Here is a 25,860-nt window from a genome sequence, read left to right as displayed (position 1 = left end):
GACATAGGTAAAAAATAACAGCAATTTAAACAAAAAACAAAAATAAAACAAAATGGAGCCCTCTCTGCCCAGCAGCAGCAGTGGCAGCAGTCCTTTATAGAGCCCATCAGGCCCCGCCCTGAGCCAGGTTGTGAGTGGCAGGACTGGGGCCCTCAGGCGCTGAGCAGGGGAGTCCTCCTGGGTGGTAGCAGCTGCAGCAGTTCTTATAGGCCTGTCAGGGAAATATTGCCTCACAGGTCTAATTAGAAAACTTGGTGAGGCTAGTTTGGCTCATGAGCTGGAAGTTCCCCATCCCTGCTTTAAATGAATGAAGTTCAAACAGGGTCTGAAGGCAGCTTTGGTTGTTGCTTCTCCATATTCATGCTTTGGAGGTGCAAGGACATAGGACAGAAAAGAGGACTGCAAAATGTATCTTTATGGGACATAAAAGAAGCTGTGTGTTAACAGATGCATTTTTTTGTGGTGTCAAGCATACTAGGAACATCTGCAATGTCTTTATGACAGATATCTTCCAGGGCATTACAAGAATGTTTCTCTCTCTCTCTCTCTCTCTCTCACACACACACACACACGCACACACACACACGAGAGAGTATTTTTAAAGCATCAAACAGCACTTCAGGCATGTTTGCTCTGGATCTTGGAAGGATGCTGTTAACCACTAAAACTAAACATTTATTGCATTGACTAATAAAACAGAGATATATTTGAAAAGGAAAACATATATATTCTTAAGGCTTCCACCTTCTTTAGCTGCTCTGATGTGAATCAAATGGTGCAGTGAGGAGGGAATATTTAGATGTATTTGCTGTAGTATATATGCAGACTGTTTTGTACTGTTTTAATGATGTTTTATTGTATATATTGTCGTACACTGTCATGTTGTATTGTACAAATTAGCAGTATCTAATACTTTTATAACCAGATAAATCAATAAAATAGATGGTTTTTCTTGTTACCAATGTTCTTGGATCAGATTGCATATTTATTGCAATAATTGTTCAATCAGATGGACTGTTATTATCTAAATTAAAGTGTTTTGCAACCAGTAGTTCCATTGATTGATTGATTGATTGATTGATTGCCAGTCTTGTGGATTTATGGTTCTTAAAATGTTTGTGCATAGGTCAGTTGTTGTTTTACCCACATGCTGAGTGAATGTGGCCCCCTGTCCATTTGTGCTCAATTGGACATTGCATGCTTTTGTTTGATACCTTCAGGATTGACAGACTTTACTGTAACAGCCTCCATGAGATCAACAGAGGCAATTCAGTGATTGGTTCATAGGTATATGATTCAGAGATTGCTGATTGGTGGTCTGGCTACAGTTTTCACTACTAATCTGCATGGATTTGGAGGCAGGGGCAATGTTGCAACAGGAGGGTTGCTGATTACTTTAAGAAGTCATCCAGAGTTTTTGTTAACACTAGGTTGCTTCTTCCAATTGCCAGGTGATATTTTGAAAATACTGGATAGGATCCATGTGGAAAGGGATTTCTACATGGAAAGAAAACACAAAGCAAGGTCCAAACGTAGGGCAACTTTACATAGAACTGTAGAGCTGGAAGCCATCCTGAGGTCTGTCTATCTGTCCTTGCAATGCAGGAATATGCAGCTGTCCCACACAGGAATCAATCTTGCAACCTTGGGATTATCAGCACCACACTCTAACCAACTGAGCTATCCAAGTTGACATGCGGGGGGGGGGGGTCCCATAGATTCTATGTTTAAGATGTGTATACAATGTATTCCACAACATATAGTCTTATACATGATGAGCACACACAAGAAAGGTTAGGCTGCTACCCAAGGATTGTCCTAGGTTCCTCCCTGCATGTAAATATGGCTTTTCATATGGGCATTGAATTGGAAGTGGGAGAAACTGAGATATGAAAGCTAGGAGCTAAATGGTACCTTAAACCTAGGTTATGGGTATAACAATGGAAAGCCTAGGTGTACTTTTTTATAACAAGAATACAAAGCTGGAAATGAATGAACTGCAGCTAAAATATTATGTTCATTTTTCACATGGTCTAGTCCAGATATCCCCAAACTTGGCCCTCCAGATGTTTTGGGACTAAAACTCCCATTATCCCTAGCTAACAGGACCAGTGGTCAGGGATGATGGGAACTGTAGTCCCAAAACATCTGGAGGGGTGAGTTTGGGGGTGGCCAGTCTAGTCCTTCCCCTGCCCAGGCCCCTAATATTCTTCAGAAGGTCTCTTCTCCTGTCTTCACAGAGTAGCTGGAAGTGGGGAGGCAGAAAAAGGTCATCCTTTCCTTCTACTCTGCAGTTTTAATCTGAAATCTTAGGCGCACTACTGCGCCTAGAGCTCAGAAACTGCTTGCACTAATGAAATTCCCTGTCGCAAAATGTGCCTAGAACAGTGGGAGTTTCGAACACTGAAGTGGGATGGAAAGCCCCACTCCTGTCCCTTTGCATGCAAGCTGCGTGTATGATCCCTGTGCATGGAAGCTGGCCACACAATGATCATGTGAAGAGTGCTCTAGTGAAGAGCAGCCCTTAATGTCTAAACTGAAAATATCAGATCTCAGAAGCCTCTGCTTTCTAGTATGCTAGGCTATTATATGTTCCAGTCAACAAAAACATATGGATAGGTGATTAATGAATGGCAACAATTCATTGAAACATCTTGCAGTTTTATATCAGTTTTAAATCAGCGCTGAATTTATGTCCTGTTGTGAAGACCAATGTTACAATGGAAAGACAGAGAATTTCTGACAATATTTAATGTTTTCATATGAAACATTCGGAACCTGGGACTTTGAATGGAATTATTGTCTTGCACAGTGCAGTGATATATCCCTATTGCCCTTTCAAATGATGCACCCAGGGAGTTGAAGGAGTCCTCTGGACCCTTTCACACCATATGCTAACAAGCCTTATTGATTATACTTGTCATAACTCTTCTAAAAGAAGAGCCCAGTGGAGTTGTATTTTATAGCCAGAGCGGTTAAGGTTTTAAAAGTGCTGCACTGCCCCATTCTATTAAACAATCTATGCTGCAGAGGCCAGGATAATCTGAGTGCTCATCTATGGCTTTCTTTACCTCTAGCATCTCTCAGAATGTTTTTGCCATCCTACACTGAAATCCTTTAAAATTCCACAGGTAAAATGACAGTGTGTAGAAGCAGGCTGGCAGAGGACCTGGAAGAGGATCAGGAGCTGGTGGGCACATAAGATTGATATCAGTGCCCCTGACACCCACAACCAGAAGGGGGATGGCTTCCTTGCAATCTATAGGAGTGGAGTGGAACCTCTGGTCTGCTGGCACAGGTCCATAAATTTCAGCAGCCCCTCCCTGTACGACTCCCAGGCAGCAGGGTGGTGAGGTAGAGACAGCAAAGTTTGTCTGTCTGTCTGTCTGTCTGTCTGTCTGTCTGTCTATTTATTTATTTATTTATTTATTTATTTATTTATTTATTTATGGTGTCCTCTCTGCTGTAGCCAATATAATAGCAGTATATTAATTCTGTTCCAACTAGACTATCCCCTCCCCACACAGGGCCATCAACTGCCCTATGACAAATACAGTGGTACCCTGGTTTTTGAACTTAATCCATTCTGGGAGTCTGTTTGACTCCCAAAACCATTCGAAAACCAAGGCACAGCTTTCAATTGGCTGCAGCACCTTCCTGCACTCAAGTGGAAGCCACGTCGGACGTTCGGCTTCCGAAAAACATTTGCAAACCAGAACACTTACTTCCGAGTTTGCGGTGTTCAGGAGCCGATTTGTTTGACAACTAAGTTGCTCGAGAACCAAGGTACCACTGTATGTTAGTGTGTAAGGGTTTATGTATGCAAGGGGGAGACAAGAAAGGGTTAAACTAGGTGTGCTGCTTAATTTGGGGTGTGTTTGTCCTGCACCTGCAGCTAATTAAGCATGCGAGAGTGACTCAGCACAATCTAAAGTATAAATACAATTTGAAGCAAGTTTGCTCCTGGCCCTTGCCCTGAGCCTAGTATGTGTTCAAACATTGCCAGGAGACTGTATGCTCCTAGAAGGTCTGTATGTTACAACCGTATGTAATTTATAAGCAGTGCAACTGCATTACAGTGCAAGTAAACCTAGAACTGTCTGGTGTATTTCTGTTCCATTGGCACACTCTGCTGGTGTGTTGAATAGGCACTCTGTGTGACTATACCACCTTAAGAACTGTACCTATGTTACTATTTATTTCAGGAGCAAGTAAATTACACCCCCAAGCCTACTATTCCGTATTACGGGAGGAGGGGGAGAACCCTGTAAACTAATCTGGCTTCCTTCTACCGGCTTTCAAGTGAAAAAGAGACAAAGCATATTAAGAAGAGTACACTTCAGATGCTTTCCTTTAGCGCATTCATTACAGAGACCTAGGCTGTGAATTCTGTGTTACCTAATGTCTGCCTGCCAGCTTATAATGTGCCTATTGCCTTCATTGTTAACCGGCAGTGTCACTGGTCTTATTAAAATAGAAACCAAGAACATTTGCATCATAGCCTGGTGTTATATGATGTGTTTGCATTGGTTAGTAGTTATTTAATTGCAGTGCCATTTCTCTGACTGCGTGCATCTGTAACCACAAATGTCAGAGAGAGAGTTAACGATTGCAGCCCGAGGAAGTTTGCTGTCTGTGTCAAATTAATAAGGGGGAAAGCACAATGGTCTGGATGCAAAGTACTGGGCCCAGATCGTTCTTTGTGCTGCTGTGAATGTGGGTGGTGAAGAGAAAAAACTGTATCAAGAACAATTGTTACCATATAATGAGCCACGCTTCAGTTTTAAGGTCATGTCAGTCTGTGTGCCCGAAAAGAATCAATGTGCTTTTCAATTAAATTAGGTGGGTGCCAAGGGAATTGTGAAGGGGGAGTGCAAAAATGACTGTATTTTGGGTTGGCATTGATCAGTTTGCAATATTACCATTATTATTATTATTTAATGCACTGTTATTAGTATTACTGTTATTATCATTGCGTAGACAGGCGGAGACCCCCCCAACCCAAGGCTGGCTCCCACATGGAATAAAGACACACGACACTGTGTTATGGGATGAAAATTGGCCACAACTTTATTTAAGATTCAGGTATAGAGAGACCTTGGCTTAGGCCTTGGGCGTTTATCCCTCCCAGTCCCCAGCCGGGGGCCTGGGAGACATCAGGGTTATCCAGATTGAGTGGGGATTGGACTGGCTCTGAAGAACGTCTGTTCAAGGAGAGAGCCCGCCCCCCAATTCACCGCAACGTGGGGGAGACCAATGACAGCCTCTCGGCGTATGGCCAATGACTCCCCTCAGAACAACCCCTTTAACGGGGAACCCTGGGATTGCCACCGCAGGGGGGAGGCGTGGGTCACTGCTTCATGGTCCCCCTCCCCCATTTTAGGGAAGAAAGACTAAAGGATTCCACCCAAGTCCAGAAACCGCCAAAGTTGTGACATTTTGCTATGGGGAAGGTAAAACCTGCCAATGCAGGAAAATTCCTTTCCGGCCCTTTAACAGTGACCAATACATAGCAGCGCCAGCACACCTGTGAAGAAGAAGTTAACCTGCAAAGGAAAGCTTAACTGAGGGAGGGTGGGGTGGGAGAAGCTATGGAGCCGACTGTGATCCCCCAGGTAAGTTCCACCGTCTATTGTGTGGGTAGGGAAGTCCCACCCCCAACTGGCCAACTCCCCTGGCAATGCCTCCCCCTCTGGGATCGGTCCAAGGTTGGGTGGGAACCTCGAGGTACCCAGCCGGGGGCGGGGCATGCCAGGCAATACTGTTAGGAGCCATGTAGGATCAGGGGTGCTGTGCACGTCCACACAAAGTATGCCCCCCATTTGATGTGGGGAGTGGTCATTATTAAACAGCACCTAGAAATATCTGTGCTCTGCACATTCATTAAAAGATAAGGTTCACAATCTAATAGACAAGATATAAAAGAAAAACAAAATGGGAAGGGAAGAGGAAAGCAATCGACATCAGAGAGGTCTGGAGGGTGGCAATATGAAAACAGGCCTTTTCTATGGTGGCTCCACCTCTGTGGAATGCTTTCCCCAGGAAGGCTCGCCTGGCACCTTCATTGCATATCTTGAGGTGCCAAGGGAAAATGTTTCTTTTTAACCAGGCCTTGGGCTGATGAACATTTTATGTCCTTTTAAATGTGCTTGTGGGGGGAAGTTAGTTTTTTTTCTTTTTTATGTCTTTTTTGTTCACATTTTGTAATTTGTGTTGGAAGCCACCCTATGATCTTCAGATGAAATGCAGTGCACTGGCTAAACCTATAGCTAAGGAAGCCTTTACCTTACTTTTGTGTGGCAGAGTTTTGTTCTTGACTCCCTGAGTAACACTATTAGTCTCTGCAAGTGAGATCTATAACAACATGCTGAGCTGTGTCCATAATGTGCTGCTGGATCTGATATTCTTCTCTCCCCCACCCCGTGTTCTGTTGTTTATTCTGCTACTTTTGTCTCCCCCTCTTGTCCTTGCTTAATGATCTCCTCCATCTCCCATCTTGCAACAGATATTGAGAGGGGCTCCATTAAGAACAAATATAATTTTTGATGAAAGACGTGGTCTCTGTGGCAGGAGCGCCTATGCTTTCCTTTGGTTGGTTCACCATTTATGGACAGGGAGAGCCAAGCCATGGACACACACACTCTGGTAATCTCCAGGTTCATTCAGGGGGAGGGAGGAGGTTGCTTGAATGACTCCTCCCTGCAGCTTACTTTCCTCTGCCACATGAGTGTATACATGCACAGATTTTTGTGGGCACCTTTTAATTTTTTTGTAGTTCTGTAAACATCTGGGTTCAGCTGAGTATGCAGAGATAGTTTTGCTTCTCAGTGGGGCCACTTTGCCTACAAAGCTGACAGCCTGGCATTGATGAAAGATCCCCAACTCCTCTATCTATCACTAGCTCACAATTTAACTGCCTTCCAGCAAGCCCTTCCAAATTATACCATATGTCACTTCCCACTTCACAAATCTGTATGCACTCTGTAGAATAGTTCAGCATTGCCATCTTAGGAAGACTCTGTTATGCACCCTTCAGTAGCGGTGCAGATAGGCAACTTTAGAGGATCTTGCAGGCTCCATTTTTAGATGGCAAAAAGTATTTCTTTGCGTACATCAAAATGTGGCTAGCTGGCAATCCTGCATTTGGTGTCCCTCCTGATCATTTTAAAACGTTGGTTTCTTTCTCTTCTTTCTGACAGCAATGGTGGTGGTGACAGGGGGATGGTGAAGGGGAACAGAAAATCAACCAACCCCATGCCTGCCCTGCAACCTTCCTTTCAACTTTCCTGTGTTGCAGATTGGAAGGGGTTTTGTGATCCTGCCCAGTGTCAGAGGAGCAAAGAAAAGCACAGGGAGGGTAGCAAAAGGTTTTGCAAGCATTCCACAGGGCACGGGGGGCGCTCCTTTCTATCTCCTATGTTGGTGGTAGAAGGGAGACACATGGGGCAGCTTAAAAAATCAGAGGTGGGAGGGAGAAGCACATTCCATTCAATGGGAGCCATTTCCCCCCTCTTTGAGCAAGGCACACTCCTACTGCCTATCAGCAGATGGGCAGCTAACAGCAAATGAATAACCAGGAGTCCACTTTCAGCTCCTGGTTGTTCCTTTAAAGCCCTGCCCTTATTTGCTCACCCCAATATCATGTATGGCATCAGGTAAAGGGCAGGTGGATGTGGCTTCCCTGAAAATGCCTGGCCCACAGACTGGAAGTTCCCCACCCCAGCTTGTCGGCATCATGTTGTTCTTGTTGTAAAGATCCCTAGTGAATCATTCTGCATTTGTAAGGTTTGCTTTGGCTTCCCTTCAAATTGGCGGGGGTGGGGGAAGCTCAAAATAGAAATCTGCATCCTGTTAAAAATCACACTTCCCCACTCTCCCTCCCAAAAGTCAAGCACTATCACTTGTTAGCTTTAAGTACAGGGGAGAGAGATGGGGCGGGGCAGAGAGAACACAAAACATATTGATTTAAATGCTAAGAGATGGCTGTGGGTGATGGAAGTTTAGGAGTCTTGAGAAAAGCACAGCATCAAATGGATTCTAGGTGTGAATCCTTGTTTGATGCATGACAATTTAATAACATGACAAAATTGTCCCCTTCAGTGACAAAAGCAGCATCCATGTTATCATCAACAACTAGTTGAATAGGAAGAGACTATTAATTGTGATTTTATTTATCAAGTAACTACAAAAAATAGGTGCTCTGCGTAAAACAGGAATAATGGAGAAGCATAGCTCCATTGCTCAGACTTACAAACCAAGGCTAGTTCCTTGAGTTGCCTGTGCAAAGGGGTGCAAAATAAACTGAAGTTGAATCCTGATAAGGCAGGCACTGTGAGTGAGAAATTCCTGGGTCTGGGAACAGGGAATTCAGAATGTGGTTGCACTCTCTCTCAAAAGGCAAGTTTGGGTGCTCTTGGGTCTGTCTTTGTCAATGGAAGCTCTAGTGACCCAAGTGACAAGGAGAACTTACTTCCAGCTCTGGCCAAGCTATTGTTGGCAATTTTATAATTGGATGACTAGAAGCCACTGGTAGCGCAGGATGATGCAGCCATGTGGGACTTCCTACGCACCCGCATATTGCTGGTGGTGAGGATCGGCAATGGCTGCTGATTAGTCAAGGTTAAGCTGTTGGTTTTTAGACCTATAAATCTCTAGAGAGTTTGGGATTGGGTTATCTCTGAGACTGCCTTTCCCCATATAATCTGTCCAGGTCAGTGTGATCTACCAGTGAATTGCTCCCAACAGTAGCATGACCTAGTGAGGTTTGATTGGCTGGGGCTCAAAGGAGGGTACAATGTTTTAATATGAAAAGTGGTGTATAAATAAATTAATAAAATGGGCACGGTCACTGGTCCTCCTTGATTACCTGGATAGTGTGCCTTGTTTTTGCAGGTTGTGTGTGGTGCCTTAAGTAGCAGCAGTGGTGCTGAGTTTCATTAGGAGTGTTAGTCAGTGGAGTCCTGTGGTCTCATGCCTATAGGAGATTGTGAGAAAACTTGTGTTTGCAATCTACCCTTCTCCTTTATTTTTAGCTTTGTATCAGCGGTTGTCAAGTTGGGGTCATGGTTATGGTGGAATCACAGTGCAACAATGGCATAGATCCATTAGTATTAATCTTTAGTGTAATGAGAGATGGAGAAAAACTGTTATTTATCTGCTTTCTCCACACCATGCATAATTTTAACACTTTGAAAAAGACACATAACCTCCCTTTCTACCTTTGTAGCTACACTTGGTTTCATAAAGAGATCAAATTCTAATCTAAATCTTTTTCAGTTATCTACTGGATATTTGAATACAGTGAAGAGTACTGGAAGACTGAGCTGTCCCAGCTGGTTTCATTTGACAGTATTTCTCCTGCAAACTTTTTCTCCATTCCAACTTTCCTTGATACTCAGTGCAATTACTCTAACCTGTGCTGGACTTACATCAGCTATCCATTTGATAATGCCATGCTATCATATTTTGCTAAGGACCCAAGATCCTTGGATCTCAGGATCCAAGTTGCCCAAAACAACTTGCAGAAAACAAACATTTGTAACTCTCTCATTCTAATAACAAACTTAGAAAGGTCTACAACTAAGTTTTACCCAGATTAGACCTATTAAAATTAATGGATCTTTGGACCTATCTACTCTGAATAACCAGCAGGAACTGAGCCAAAACAATAGGGTGTTATCAGAATGTTCCAGGGATCCCTGACATTTCTAGAAGTTTGAAATATCTTTTAAAAGCTAAAAAGGGCCAGCCACCTCAAAAACAACTATCCAACGAGGACTTAGTATTCTCAGTGGTAACTAGAAGCCACATGATTGTGAGTGTGTGTGGGGGGGGGATAAAATGAAGGAAAGAGAGTGAATCAGCTTGCTTGAGCCCCAGGAGTCATCAACCTTCGGGGGCCAGTGGGTACATTCGGAATATTGTGAAAGTTATGTGGGCACCAGTCATAAAATGGCCGTCATGGGTATGGGGCATAACACAAAATGGCTACTGTGGGGACAGCAAAACAGTGTACATACGTTACCTCACCAGGAACCCTATCTGTGTGCTGAAAAGAACCTATATCACCCCCCCCACCACCACACTCACTCACAGAGGTAAGCTTTTTGCACCTCTTCTCTCTTCCCAACTGAAGGGGAAGAGTTTCTAATCCTGGAATCCAGAGTAAAGAGGAACTGAGCACAAGGTTTTTGTGGGGGGTATACTGCAGCATTTTGTTGGTGGTCCTACTTGTCAATATCTAAAACCTATTTACAATGATTTATAACTATTAAAACAAGTTATAAGTATTGTATGGAGAGAAAGCATGTAAGTGACTGCTTATTCTGTAAACTCAGCTCCAACTGAGAGTCTCTCTTGGTTTACACAGTAAAATACAACCATCTTAAAGAGGTAATATCCACAAAGTCATATTTCAAGGGAGCTTTTGCTGAGATTATTACCTGCGGAAATGCTGAAGACAGCTTTTCTAACGCCTCTTGAAAGTGTTGTGTTATACCTGCTTCTCTTTTTTCCGTTAGCCAAATGTCATTTGTAGATCCCACTTCACATGTCTCCCACTCTCACTTACGCTTAGGAGCATAATGAGAAACGGACATTTCTCATTTTAAAAAGATTGTCTGAAAACTTCTACACAGCTTCCTGTTGTTAAAAATTCAGCTATTGACAGGCATCAATAGGCACCTTGCAAGGTTTTGTGTTGATGCCTGGTGGTTACGTAATTAAAACTGTGCAGATGGAAGGAAGCAACAAAGCTTAAAATAATTCAAGAGGGAAAGAGTCTGGAGAAGAAAATGTGCCCACATGCCATCTTAAATAGGAGTACTTCAGTCTTTAATACCATACAATGTACTTAACACAGGATTTTATTGCTTATGGTATTTGTTATAACACAAAGAACTTCCAACTCAGGCTCATCCATGTGGCAGTTCCCTCCCGTGTAACAGGAAGTCCTCCTGAGTCCCTGAAAGGCTGCATAAGCACTGCCTGGGACTTAGACCTTATTGAGTGGACTCTGTCGCCTCAACACCCAGGGAAGCAGGATGTTTCTGGAAGGGAAGAACAATATATTTTAAACTCCTGCAAGAAGGTTGACGTAAAGTTGCCAGAATAAACTGCTGGACTATTCATTCTGTACCAAGGTGCTCTTGAGTGGGACCACTGGCTCACTGTTGTGGGGTATTGTCTGTGAATCCAGGAAGGCTGCCTTACTGCACAGAGAGAGGCATCTTTGTCATTGTTGGGGGTAATGAAGAGTGTGCTGTAGCACTGACTTAATCCCTAATATAAAATGGGAATTGAACATCCCAGTGGCTGTGGCCACTTGTGCAAAGGGAGAGGAAGGTGGTGGGAATGAACAGAGGGGTCTTTGGATGTACCCCCACCCATGGAAGTCCAAAACACAACTTCTTATTGCCCCCCCCCCCAATGAACATATATAAGGTGAAAATGAGATTTCTTCTGGGGTCAAAATATTTCATAAGCACTTCATTATAATTCCGTTTTCTTAAAGAGAATTTAGAATGCCAAGGATTTTAGCTCATTAAGTAGAGATGGATTCTCCTGAGGGAAATTGACCCTTCTACCCCATATCCACTGCTATGGTGTTACTTTAGAGGTCTGACTAGAGGTGCTATCATACTGTTACCTGTGAAATGCAGTAAGATAATGAAATCATATTTTTTTCTCATTTGAATTCACTATAGTGTGGAATAAGAGAGATCTCCCTGGGGTCATCTCATTGGACAAAGCTGGCCAATTAATTTAAAAGTATAGGAATAAGAACTACAGTGGTAGCTGGTTAACCTCTTACTGATGAGACTAATATGCAAAGGCTTTAAGCATTGCTCCCCACTGCTAGACACTAAACATATTCACCGCATTCTTAAGAATACAATTGGCTCACACAAGGTTTATGTATAGACAGAGACCTGCCTTGTCTTGTTTACACAATGTAACAATAAGTTGGGGGGCACTCAAATAGCCTCTTAGCTCCCAAAAATGTGTTAAGGGGTTCCTGATAGTGTTCCACCACCAGCCCCACTAACATACTAGCTATGCTACTGATATCATGTTTTTGCAACTGTGTAAGGCACCCTTTGTGAGTACCTAAGAATGAACCTATGGCTTGATTGAGTGATCCCCCTAAATATTATGTGTGTGCTCTGACCATTCTTAAGGCACTGATGGCACAAATGTTGCTGGTAAAGGTGAATGTGGTGTTAATGTATTATAATAGGCCAGACCTAGATTGAGAACGGGGGGACGCGGATGGCGCTGTGGGTAAAACCTCAGTGCCTAGGACTTGCCGATCGCATGGTCGGCGGTTCGAATCCCCGCAGCGGGGTGAGCTCCCATCGTTCGGTCCCAGCTCCTGCCCACCTAGCAGTTCGAAAGCACCCCCAAGTGCAAGTAGATAAATAGGTACCGCTTTCTAGCGGGAAGGAAACGGTGTTTCCGTGCTCTGCACTGGTGCTGGCTCGCCAGAGCAGCTTCGTCACGCTGGCCACGTGACCCGGAAGTGTCTCCGGACAGCGCTGGCTCCCGGCCTCTTAAGCGAGATGAGCACGCAACCCCAGAGTCGGACACAACTGGCCCGTACGGGCAGAGGTACCTTTACCTTTACCTTTAGATTGAGAATAGCCTGAGTCCAGTCCTTTAATATGGGAAGCTGTTTTAAACCAAGTCAGGCCATTGGTCAATCTATTTAGCTCAGTAGTATTGACAGTGGCTTTCCGGGGTCTCAGACAGCAGACCTTACCCACTCCACCTGAAGATGTCAGGGATTGAACCTGAACTCTCTGTATTCAAAGCAGATGCTTGACTACTAAGCAAAGGATGAATGTCTGTCTCCAACTAAGCACCTGCCCTGCTAGTTTGTAAACTCAAAGTAAGAGCTGAAGCCAGCTGAGAAGCCTAGCTGTCTGGGCCACCAAGTCAAGGTGGAATATTCTGCTTAATCTGAGTTGCACTCTGAGATCACACAAAGTGCTCTCAGCCATGATTGCTTGAAACCATGTTCCATTAATTTCAATACAGTTTACTTCCAGCAAAGTACATTCTGGAATTTCAGTCTAAATCTGTGGTCATGCAATCGATGCCTGGGTATCATAACAAATTAAAAAATAGCCGTGTTGGTCTGCCATAGTCAAAACAAAAAAAATTTTTTCCTTCCAGTAGCACCTTAAAGACCAACTAAGTTAGTTCTTGGTATGAGCTTTCGTGTGCATGCACTTCTGAAGAAGTGTGCATGCACACGAAAGCTCATACCAAGAACTAACTTAGTTGGTCTTTAAGGTGCTACTGGAAGGAAAAAATTTTTTTTGTTTTAAATTAAAAAATAATGATTTCATATGAGTATTACAAACTTTGGTGGTGCTAAAGAGAATTTGCTTTGCAGCAAAAACTTACATTGTTAGTATTTTGCTTGGGATTTGAAGCAGAGAACTTGTGTTATTTAGCAGCTCATAATGGGTGTTTCTGCTTGAGTGAATCATGTAATCAAAACACATTGAGATGGAGGGTAGTATCTTAGTGTAACCTTGTCAACTGGGGAAAATACTCCATTTTCTCTGCTTACGTCTTTAAAATGGCCAGACCTATACGTATGGCTCCAAATAAACAACCTAATTAACTAATTTAACAGCTACATATTTTTGGCAAGCTTTCCAAACAACAAAGGTTTTTGTGTGTGTTTTTTAAAAAAATAAATGATATACTAAGCTTGTTATTCAATGCTATTTAGTGGTGGGTTGTTGTGGTTTTAATTACATTATCTGTATTGCATGATATTTTTGACAGAATTTGGGTAGGAGGAAGGAGAATATTTTCATTTTAGTGTAGATTAGATAATTTGGCAGGTTCTTTCTCACAGTCTTATAAGAATGTATATAAAATGTCAGGGAGCATTATTCCCAGGGTCCTACTCGAGTGTAGGATGAGGTCCTGACAGATGTCTCCAAAGACCAAGAATTATGCCTAAAGTTGCGAGGAACATAGCTGCAGGAAAATAGAGCATAGCTTTTGGCATACTTAATTTCCATATCTTTCCCCCAATCCATATATCTCTTTCTTGCTTCACATACATTTCCATAGAATGGTAAGAGGCCCAGGATCCTCCATCTCAGAGAGGGGGACTATTAACAGCATGCAGGACACATTCTCTTCCAAGTAAGATTTCAGAGCCACATGTCAATTGCTGGCAGGGACAGAGACAAATGTGGGTGGAGCAATGACTATAAATGTTACTGTTATATAGTAAGCTATTCTACACACCCACACCACTGTATTCTGTCTAGGAAACAAAGAGTCTATATCAAAGCTCAAGGGCACATTTCAGCCATGGAGAATGGGAAGTTGAGGCCAATGAGATATGAGGCATAGAAAAAGAGGGTGTGGCTGAAGAAGTTGTGTGGCTTGGAGAGAGAGTCCTAAGGGAAAGGTAGAGACGGGGTGGAGCAAGGTGGGTGCTGTCTGCCCTGGGTGTCACCTCTGAGAGGGGTGACAAAATGCTGTGCAGCAGTCAACGTCTGTGAGAGACAGTGTGGTTTGGCTTCCCACTGCCAAAACAGTCCACCTGCCTTATCACAAGGCATGCAATCTCCGCAAAAAAATGTCAACCACTCTGGCTTCCCCCCAAAATGAAAGCAAGTCAAACCATTTTTGCAGGCAAAATAAAAATAAAAATAAATCAATGGGGGGGGGGGACAATAATTTTTTTGCACCAGGTACCACCTGACCTTGCTACGCCACTGGGTAGAGAAGCTTGGATGATTATAGTTGGCCCCTGGGCCTGAGGTTCGCCACCTCTGTTTTTAGGATTATCCTGTATGATAAAGCTAAAGCTTAAAAGCAGGTGTAACTTAAGCAGGAATAGCTTGCTTTTTAAGAAGGGGAACATCTTGACCTGCTAGCATGAAAAATCTTCTTCAGAAATATGAAAGTTACACGAGTTGTGTCCTCCTTTGCCTCTGTTCATCCTACTTGTGGTCATCATGGCTGGCTGAGGCACCTTTTCAGGGTCACATCAGATTAGGAACTCTTCAAACTGGCCCCTACCAGGGCCTGAGTGTTGGAGGGATAGGCCTGTAGCAACGTTAGAGGGGAAGAAAAGGCGAGGCAGCAATGTTCAGAATTAAACAATGTGACTTGCTTGGATGATAAGAAGTCCCAAGAAATCCCAGACTTTTATACCTAGGTAGATGACAGATCATGACTGTCAGCATTAAGGATTCCTGGTGCCCACTCATCATCAATCACAGCTCTGAATTCACTCAATGACTATAAACACAGAGCAGCCAGGCTGGCTCATTTTGCAGAAATTGCAAGAATTGCAAGAAAAAAAATGCATTTTTCTTTTTTAACTTTTTCTAAACCTTGTAGGCACTTAGTGTTTTTTTTAAAAAATAAAAGATAAGAATTTGAGCTCAGAAATTATTTATCATTCCTATCTGCCTTTCCATACCCCACCCCACCCTGTCCAATACCTTTGCTGAAGCTCAGGATATTTATCAGTATCCATCCAGCCTTGCTGGGAAAGTGATTCTGAACTCAGGGTGTCACCATTCTGCCTTTAAAGCCCTGAGCCTGTAGCCAGCTTTGTCTTAGAGTTATATAGCTGTAAGATATGAAGTAATAAACCAAATATACTACTTCACAAGGTGCAAAGAGTTTGGTAGGCCTGCTTCTTAAAGTCAATGATCCCAGCATAGTCAAATGGATCGTAGAATTTTGCATATGCACTAAATCTCATTGGAATTAATTACACTTTTCATGTGCAGCATTTCAGCCTCAATTAGTGGGTGTGAAGTGGCCTGTTTGTTCAGTGGAAGGCAGTGGGCAGAGTTATGCCTCTGCACTTTCTTGCATTAGGAATGCAACAGTGCAAATTAAAAAAACATCTGTGATGTGGGGATCTGCACCTCCCTAGTCTTTCCTTTTCCTTCGGTTCAGCTCAGCTCTGTGACTTTGGCAGGAGAGAAAGCATTAGCAGCCACTTGAAATAACTCCCTGGGAAAGCAGTTAACCTCCAGTCTGTTGACGCACCGTTCGTGTTGGTGTGCCAACTCTCCTTCCTTCCATTTACAGTTCAGACCTGTCCCATTACTTGCCTAATAAAGTGAGAGGGAAGATAATCGCCATAGTCATTATGGTAGCCAGCTTGTGCAGATCTGTGAAGATGCTATGACTTTGGCATCCTGGGGCTTGTGCTATCAAGTGAGATAGACACATCAGCCAGTGCCTGATGCTGCCACTTAATTTATTATGCCTTGATGAGTGGACAGTCTTTTTTTCCAAGGGAACCTTTTCTCCTCTCATGTGTAGCTGCAATGTTCTTTCTGCTTTTTACAGATGCTTTGCCAAAGGTTGAGGAATTGAGGAGATTGTCTGTTTCCTATCAGCATCACTGCAGACACACATTAATCCCAGTTTAAAGACAAAAATGTTTCACACAGCAGCACACCCCCTTTTAATGGATTCTGATATTAACAGGTTAAAGTGCAGCTAAATGAACAGCATCCTAGATTTTAGTAGCTTTTGACTTGTGATCACAACTATTGTGTGGGGCAAGGCTATATATTACCTTGAGAGTATTGCCATAGGCATAAGTCTATCTACCTGCCATCTTCAATTTTAGATAAATATGTAGTCTAGCCATATTATGTAACTTCCAAATGAAGCAATCACAGAACCATATAATTGTAGAGTTGGAAGGGATCCTGAGAGTCATCTAATCTAAGCCCCTGCAATGTAAAAATCACAACAAAAGCATCCATGACAGATCACCATCCAACCTCTGCTTAAAAACCTCTAAGGAAGAAGAGTTCATCACATTCTGAGTGATTCCATTCCACACAACAGTTCTTACTGTCAGAAAGTTCTTCCTGGTGTTTAGTCAGAATCTCCTTTCTTGTAACTTGAAGCTCCACCTTCCTTGTGACAGCCCTTTAGATGTTTGAAGACAGCTGTCATATCTCCTCTCAATCTCCTCTCTTCCAGGTTACAAATACCCAGCTCCTTCAACAATTCTTCATAAGGCTTGGTTTCTAGACCCCTTATCTGCACATGTTCCAGCTTGTCAAAATCCTTCTTAAATTGTGGTTCACAGAACTGGAGACAGTACTCCAGGTGACCAAGGCAGACTAGAGTGGTACTATTGCTTCCCTTGATCGGGACACTATACTTTTGTTGATGCAGCCTAGAATAGCATTAGCTTCTTTTGCTGCTATGTCACACTGTAGGCTCATGTTAACCTTGTGGTCTACTGAGATCCCTAGATCCTTTTCACATGTATCAGCATGACTTATTTTTTAGAAACCCATGCTGGGTCTTAGTAATCAAAGCATCCTTTTCTTAGTGCTGACAGGCTGACCATTTAGTTATATGTCCTAGGACCTTTCCTGATATTGACTGGTCAGTAGTTACTAGTAGGGTCCGTATTGTGGAAGACCCTCCATGAATATTCCCCTCTGGCAGCTACATCACAAGATTTCTTTTTTACCCAGGAATTTTAATCTGCTGTAATTCTTAGTTTTGTTTTTAATATACTCCCTTGGTGTTTTTTTTTTTTAAAATATATAATATGAAGTTGGCTTGTACATTACCCTGAAATCCCCCAAAGGCGAAGGATGGTAGATAAATGTTTTAAATAAGGGAAAAACCCATAACTTAACCAATTTTATTTCTTTGCAGGTCTTCCAAGGGAACAGCAATGCTGACAGTGTCATGCAGCATAAGTTTCTGCACTCAGTGAAAGCTCGTTTTGTGCGCTTCATTCCTTTGAAATGGAGTCCAAGTGGGAATATTGGCCTGCGGGTTGAAGTTTTTGGGTGTACATACAGTAAGTATTTCCTATGATTTGGCAGAAATGCCACATTTCTACTGAACTGCTGGGTACCACATTGTAAACTTCCCTCTGTTTACAACCTCTGTTGCTAGACCATTGCACTCACTGCATAGCTACAAACTGAACTCATCACCAGATGTATACTCAGTAGGAAACTGTAGTCACTGCCACTCTCTGACAAACAGTGTAATGCCACCCGCAAAACAGCTGCTTGTCTCATTTGCCCTTTTAGCAATGTGCGGAATGGCCTACAATGTTGCGGAATTATAATATATGCAAGCACAACCATTTTAAAAGTTTAATTTCTTCTGCTGCAGATGGGCGAATCAGCCTTAAATTAATTTTTAATAATGGAGAAACATGTGCCTGTGATTGCCTTTTATTATATCCTAGTCATGACTATTTAAAAACACAGCAAAATGCCAGCGTAGCAAGTTGTTACTGAAATAGTTTTATTCTAGAAAGAAATGTTTTCTTAATAAGCAATCAACTGAAGTTTTATTTGCATAAGCGTATTGTAGAAGCTGGAGCTTTAAGATAGATGCCCATTAAAATGCCAGATGAAGATGAAAGTTTTGAGGGTCCCAAAGACTGGGAAAAACAGAAATACCATTTAGTTAGGAGTGCCCTGAGTTGGGGAAAGGTATGTAAATATGAAAGTCAAATAATATGAAAGTTTAACTCTTATCAAATAATGTGAAAGTTTAACTATTATCTTGTACAGTGGTACCTCAGGTTACATACGTTTCAGGTTACATACGCTTCAGGTTACAGACTCCGCTAACCCAGAAATAGTACCTCAGGTTAAGAAATTTGCTTCAGGATGAGAACAGAAATCGTGCTCTGGCGGCGCAGTGGCAGCAGGAGGCCCCATTAGCTAAAGTGGTGCTTCATTTTAAGAACAGTTTCAGGTTAAGAACAGACCTCTGGAACGAATTAAGTAATTAACCTGAGGTACCACTGTATAATTAAAAGGTTCAAAATTTCACTGGGGATTCTTAGTATGTTAACCTGAATGCACATAAAATCCATTCTTCTGAATGTGAGAAGGTTGAAGTGGAGTTGGTACATTCTAGGATATTGTGAGCAAGGCTTGTGGAAGTGTTTGCAACCCTCTCCCTCCTCTAAGATCACGCCTGTTCACCTTGAACACCTGAATAGAGCCATTGTGGCCAGTGGTGAAATAATGTATGTTTCCCTCTCATATATTTATATATATTTCTATGTGCTCAGCACATAGAAATGGTTTCAGTTACCTTTGCTCTGTACTCAGAAGTGACAGATGAACAAGGGGAAGTGGTACAAACTGCGGGGGGGGGGGGTCAGTCACCATCAGCTCTTAAAAACTGGGCCTGGGAGAAAAAGCAGCTTCCTGAATAGGTTATGAAAATGCCTTAGTAGTCTTGAGTTCTTGTCTCCCCCAGGGTCCATTGTTGACAGGCTCTTTGGGAAGGGAAAGACTGCACTGTACCAAGTGTGCATGTGAGGGGTGTAGGGAAGCCAACTTGAACAGTTTTAAAAGAGGATTAGACAAATTCACAGAGGCTATGGCCATCATTGACTACTAGCCATGATGGTTATGCCCTGCCTCCATGGTTAGAGGCAGTAATGTTTCTGAAAACCAGTTTCTTGAAAGCCCCAGGAGGAGAGAGGGCTCTCATGCTTAGACTCTCCGTGCAGGTTTCCTGCAGGCATCAGGTTGGCCACTGTGAGAACAGGATGCTGTACTAGATGTTGATGATTAAGATTAAAATTTGTATACTGCTCTATACCCCCAGGTCTCAGGTCAGTTTACATTGTCCTGATCCAACTCTTTATATGATCCTTTTATGTCCTGCTTTTTTTGTGAAGAGACTGTGTTGTGCTGAGCAGCAGAGAATAATCTGCTTCAACGTACTCCTATTGCCGGTTCCCTTTCCTCTTTGCCTTCTTCAAAGGAAGGATTTTTACAAAAGGTCAGTCAGGCTATGCTAAAGGGATAGGTATTTTTTTTTTAACTTAGAGGACTAATGATTCTTGATCTCCACATATTCTTTATTGTTGCTTTCAGGGCTAAAATAAGAGGAAAGTCTTGTATCTGACAGCCTAATGTTGTCAAAGAAGAGGAAATAGAAGGGGAAACAAGGGCAGAAGGATTGTGGATGAGCAAATAATATTACTGCAGAGTGCAAATATTTGGTAACATTGGCAGGAGGTGAAAGGTTTGAGGAAAGCTTTGCAAAAAACCCCCCAGTAATAATAGAAGTAAGTCCTTTGGCTGGAGGCAAGCTGGAAGTACATCTAGAATCTTTCTGTATTCCAGTGTTTCCTGGTAGAACAGGACTAGTGACATATCTAGTGCATCAAAGTGCCTCTCTCTCTCTTTTTTAAGGTGACCCATGCTGTTCCCACCCAAAAAAGTGTCTGATGTTGTCAGAGACTAACAGGATTCTGAAGTGCGTGGTGGGGGCAGGGGACCAGGAGAGTGACCCAAGAGAGGGAACCAACAATTTATGGGGTTTGATGCCGCTCTCAAGGCAGGAGCCAGGACAGGGTTGGGGAGAAAGAGTCAGGTCAGTTTGAGATGGAGGAAGACGCTCTAGATGTGGCAGAAGAAGAGGCTTTTCAGCCTGCAGATGGGTCAGTACACTCCCCACATCCTCCTCCCTACTGTCCCCTAGAACCAGGAGGAGCTTGAAGCAGGAATAGCAGCAGTGACTTCCGAGCAGGAGAAGTCAGGGAAGGGTATATAAAACATCAGGGGGTAGATATCTCCTGTTGCTGCAACTACTCCTCAGGGTCTAGACAGGTTTGTCTGGTTTGGGCAAGTATGGACATGACTGTCAAGGAACAATCAGAGTCTTAGCACACTCCTGATTCCTTCCTGGCAAGCAGGACTTGCTGTCAACACCAGTCAGCTGATTGGCACCAACAAGTCTCTGGAATCATCTCTGCAAATGAGTTCCTGATGGTGAACTGCATAGTGCAGCCACTCACTACCTAAAGTGGGCTTGATCTCAGCACCCATAGCTGATCAGTGCTAACAAAAAGCAGACTGGGATTGGTGTTTACAAGCCAACAATACAAAAGTTGTTCCCCTCAAGCAGCATCTACAAAGAGGGGAAAAAATACTTTGGGCACCATTGTGCTGTCAGGTGGCTGACAGCTTTGTTCGCCTATCAAAATAGCCCACAGGGTGGTAGTGGATAGGGGTAGTTGGAAGATATTCCCCACCCCTGCTCTATAACATGGCCAAAACCTTTTCTATATCTAGAGAGCAATTGTGACAAAACTGGACATAACCCTAGTATGGACTGCAGGAACTGTGAGGTCTCTCCCACTAGAGATATTTCAGAGTCTGCTGGCTTTTTCCTTTCTTTAAATCTCAAGTGCACAGAAAATGAAAAGTGATGAGCTGGACAAGGGAATAAAAGGGAACCTGATTGTGAATTAATTAGAAGAGCAGTTGGGTGAATGCCAAGCTGTTACCGTTTGTTTAGGAGCAAAGCCAGGAGAACAGGGCTTTGAGTTAAGTGTCTCATTAGAACACCAAGGGTAAAATCAAAGCATGTGTTTCATTAGATGCACCCTCTCCTGATCATGTCATGTCATTTTGCTTAAAAAGCCCTATATACTTATGCAGTAGACAACCAATCTGAAATGTATTGAAATGTATTGATCAAGATAAACAGTGATCGAAACCACAAGTATTGATCTGACATTTTTGCACGGATGTGTCATCGGAATCTCAAGATCAATATGCCCAACACCAAAATTATAATATTTCCTTCCAAGCTTTCATTTTCTTATTCACTCTCTTCAACCATTGGCAACATCACCACCCACTTTGTTAATCAGGCACGAAGCCTTGCTTGTATCCTTTCTCTCCTTTTCTTCCATATTACGACCATTACCAAATCACATTACTTCTATTACAAAAATGTAGCTCTCCTCTCTGTTCTCTCAGCAAAACTACCACCAATGTCTTTTTAGCCTTCTGACATTTTTTCTTCCTAGTCTCCCATTATCTCACCTTGATCTGCTTACTCGCCTGTTTTCAACAGTTCCATGCAAAAATTGTGGACCTCTCCCATTGTTCTGACCACATGACACCCTTTCTTTAAAAATGTACGCAGGCTTCCTCTGTCAAACTCTCTGTGGTCTTGCCCCCCTTTACTCTCTGCACTTAAACCACATCCCCAACATTATCTCCCTATTACTTTCATCCATCCAACTCTATCAGTTCCCCTAGGGTCTCATGAAACAAACTCTGCCCTTATGCATGAAATTGTTTCTCACAAGCCCTCCGTGCAATTGTTCCCCTTATTTCCTTCAAATGCTTCTTCAACGCTTACTTTTTTTCAATGGAGCTTTTGGTTACTTGGTTCAAACACCAATCTGCCAGTAAGAGTAAATACATACAGTTGATATAATTATGTGTTCTTCTCCTTCCCCTCCCTTTCCTGTCTTTTCCTATATTCGTTGTTAGGTTGTAGGCTCCTTGCAACATGAACCTTTCAAATCAGTTTTTTGTAAAGTGTCATGTACACAGATGGTGCTGCAATAATAATAATAAGTATTACAATAAGTATAATAAGGATAATGCAGTAGTAGTAGCAGCAGCAGTAGTATTGCACTATAGTTGTCTTAGAATGGAGCATATCATCCAGAGTTCAGCTGCTTATCTCAGGGACAGTTGCAAAATTTGCTCATGTTGCTTTTCTTTCTTTCTTTCTTTCTTTCTTTCTTTCTTTCTTTCTTTCTGCAACACCCTTTGGTGTTATTTCCAACACTCAATTAAGATTAACTAAAGAGAGAGGGAAGCCATATGCACTAGGTCTACCCACTCACCGTGGCCCCAATACTCTCCTTGTTATTTTGGTTCACAGGGGAGCCTGCATGCATTCAAGAGGCTTCCCATTTATTGACAGCAGATGGATAATGCGGGAGGAGGGCTGGCAGAACTTTTGGGGTGGGGCCAGCGTGCCTTGCATGCACTCTATTCATTGCTCCATACAATCTTGAATTGCCTGAACAAGGCTATAGATTTTCCAGGATAACATATCATTTTGTTTTCTGTGTTAAAGTAAAAAGAAAAGAAAAGAAAAGAAAACCTGGCCAACAAGACTATATACAGAACAAATGCAGAAACCATTTACTCCCTAATCCCAAACAGCAATCTGATCATGATGACAAGACAAACAGCCAGAGTTATATCAGAGGACAAGTGGAGACAAATGGCAAGCTGATTGTTTGGGATGCCTGGAGGGAAAACAGGTTATCATTACATTTCAGAAAGGTCTTGTTAGCTTTATCACTGGCAAATTCTGCTGACCAATGGCAGCATTTTTTTTTAATGGGAAGAGATTGATGGCCACACTTCAAATGCTGATTGTATTCTACAATTTACATAGTAGTCTAAAAGCATCAGCACAATCCAGCATAAATTCTGCTAACTGACTAGGAAGAAGTGTATGTAAGGGAGAGAGAGAAAGAGAAGGGGAGGGGAAGAGCATTACAATTCAAGGACTGCAGGAAACTCTTTGCTTTCAGAAGTTAGGAAGCCTGACTTCACCTTGTGCTTTCATATTATGCTTTTGGAGAAAATGATTGTGCAAACCTCCCTTATCCTACCTCTTCTTTTCCTGCACTGATTGTGTCTTTCATGCCATAAGATAAAATTAATGTACTGGAGAGAAATGCTTATGAACTGAAAGCAGTGATAGCTGAAGTCTTCATAGCAGAGTAAGAGAAAATGGATAAAGTAACTATTGGGATTAGCCTGGTTGAACAAGAAACCTATGGCAATACCTTTAGGGATGCCAGAAATCTGAGTATCCTCTGTGACATTGCAGGGATCCTGGAGTGTGACCTGGAGTGTTCATCAGGTTCAGCTACTTTGTGGGGGGATTGACAAAATATCACAGACCATCGTTAGTATCAAAGTCATGCCTTAGTTGCAGTAGAACTCCTGAGACCTGTGATCATCCCACCATGTTGGCTGCTAATGCTAGGTCTGAAAAGCCTGAGGGGAACTCCCCACTCCACACCCAAAAATCCCCAGCGAGGTCTGAGCATCCTCAGTGGCCACAAAATGTTGAGCTCCAGTTGGAAAATAAAAATTAGGGAAGGGGGACTAGAAGAGCTTATAATATCTGTGAGGAAGGCACAATTGGCTGGCTGTCAACCTGAACAGGAACACTCCGGCTAGGAGGTGAGTATATTCTGACACACACACACACACACACACACACACATATATCTTGCAGGTCACACTTGTTTCTACTTCTGTACACTTTGCCTAAGTGTTCCAATGGTCCTCCCCGCTTTGTCACAATAAATTTCTGATTTCCACTCCCTTAATGGGAGTTGATGCCATTTTTTTTCTTTTCAGAAAGTCATCTTTTTAAGCTTTGCTTCATCTCCAAACTGCATGAAGTGTATGGTTTTTGACATGTAAGAAGTTCTTATTATGTTTAAGTAGAAGCCAGTGATTTGTTGTCATGCAAACTGTCACTGATGACTTCTGAATGTCACGAGTGCTAGCTTTGTAGGTGTCATCTGTTTGTTTTGCTTAGGGTTCTTCATTCCCCCACAGATTTCATGTCAACAGTGGAGCAGAAGTCTGACATAATGTACTCCCCCACCACACGACAATGCTGCTCTACTGAATCCATGTATACAGAAGGATGAGAACATACACAATATGCCGTTGCCAAGTAACAACAAACCATTAATACTTGTAGTAGAGTTAACCCCACTCCAACTTTGGTTTATAGGAAGCTCTTCTCTGCCTTGTCATTGGGCAGACATTGCATTTCTGCATTTAATTCCCACTACCCCTTCGTAGGGATGGGCAAATTGGCCAGTTTTGGTTTCTCTCAGGGCTCATCCAGACTGCCTTTTGTGCCACGTTTCTAGGCACAGGTCCAGGATTTAAAGCTGAGTGTCTGAATGTTTTGGTTTTTTTCGTTTTGTCCTGGCACTTTCCCTGGGAAACCCCATATTTTACCACTGAATCAGAGCAAACAGCAATTGGATTTTCTGTGGATTGTCATTTCCTCTGATTCAGCAATAAAAAATGGGTTTTCCCAGAGAAATTACTGGGACAAACAACAATGATAACAACAACAACACTTGGACCCCCATCGTGCAGCCTGGACACTGAGGTCCAGCTCCGATGGCCTTCCCTCACTGCGAGAAGTGAAGCCACAGGGAACCAGATAGAGGGCCTTCTCGGTAGTGGCGCCCGCCCTGTGGAACACCCTTCCATCAGATGTCAAGGAAATAAACAACTATCTGACTTTTAGAAGACAGCTGAAGGCAGCCCTGTTTAGCTAGCATGGGTAGGCAAGCTAAGGCCCGGGGGCCAGATCTGGCCCAATCACTTTCTAAATCCAGCCCGCGGACAGTCCGAGAATCAGCGTGTTTTTACATGAGTAGAATGTGTGGTTTTATTTAAAATGTTATTTATGGGGCATAGGAATTCGTTCAATTTCCCCCCACAAAATATAGTCCAGCCCCCCACAAGGTCTGAGCGACAGTGGACTGGTCCTCTGCTGAAAAAGTTTGCTGACCCCTGCCCTAGTTGTACGAAGACATTATTTGGCTGGAAAACTGTGTTGCGAAACTTGCAGAAGTGCAAATTTCAAGGGGTGGTTGTGTTTTGGTACACATGGTCAGTTTAGGTAAGCTCACCTTTAAATGTGAATTGAATTTCTCCCGCAGTAAGTCAGGCTGGTGCCATTCACCTTATTTTGAATCAGAATCGGCTCACTAAAACCCTTTCTCTGCCATGAAATGAAAAAAAGGCAATTCTCACTGGTATGGTCCAGGAAAACCACAACTTATTCCTTGTCAGTATCAGGGGGATTATTTTCATTTTCCCTCTCATTTGGAAATAACCAGTCACCAACTGATGGATTTTATTTTATCTTTTTGCTGGCGTGAGGGGTTGGGTAAGCAGAGTGTTAAGAAAAACAAATAGGGAATAAGCACCAGAAGATTGAATGTGATGCAAAAAGCACAAAGATTGT

The 25,860-nt window shown here is 42.8% G+C and overlaps 1 protein-coding gene across 4 annotated transcripts in view; it reads left to right on the top strand.

Annotated features, from left to right (window-relative positions):
* The window catches only part of CNTNAP5 (contactin associated protein family member 5), a 312,663-nt gene that overhangs the window by 106,281 nt on the left and 180,522 nt on the right, over positions 1-25,860 (top strand). For all 4 annotated transcript variants that reach the window (XM_053402908.1, XM_053402895.1, XM_053402900.1 and 1 more), the window contains one exon: positions 17,692-17,839. In XM_053402908.1, the coding sequence (XP_053258883.1) occupies positions 17,692-17,839 (148 nt within the window). The remainder of the gene's footprint in view (positions 1-17,691; positions 17,840-25,860) is intronic.

Source organism: Podarcis raffonei, chromosome 1 (genome assembly GCF_027172205.1).
Source record: "Podarcis raffonei isolate rPodRaf1 chromosome 1, rPodRaf1.pri, whole genome shotgun sequence".
Classification (NCBI taxonomy): domain Eukaryota; kingdom Metazoa; phylum Chordata; class Lepidosauria; order Squamata; family Lacertidae; genus Podarcis; species Podarcis raffonei.
Note: the sequence above shows the minus strand (reverse complement) of the source record. Positions and strands in the feature narration are given on the sequence as shown.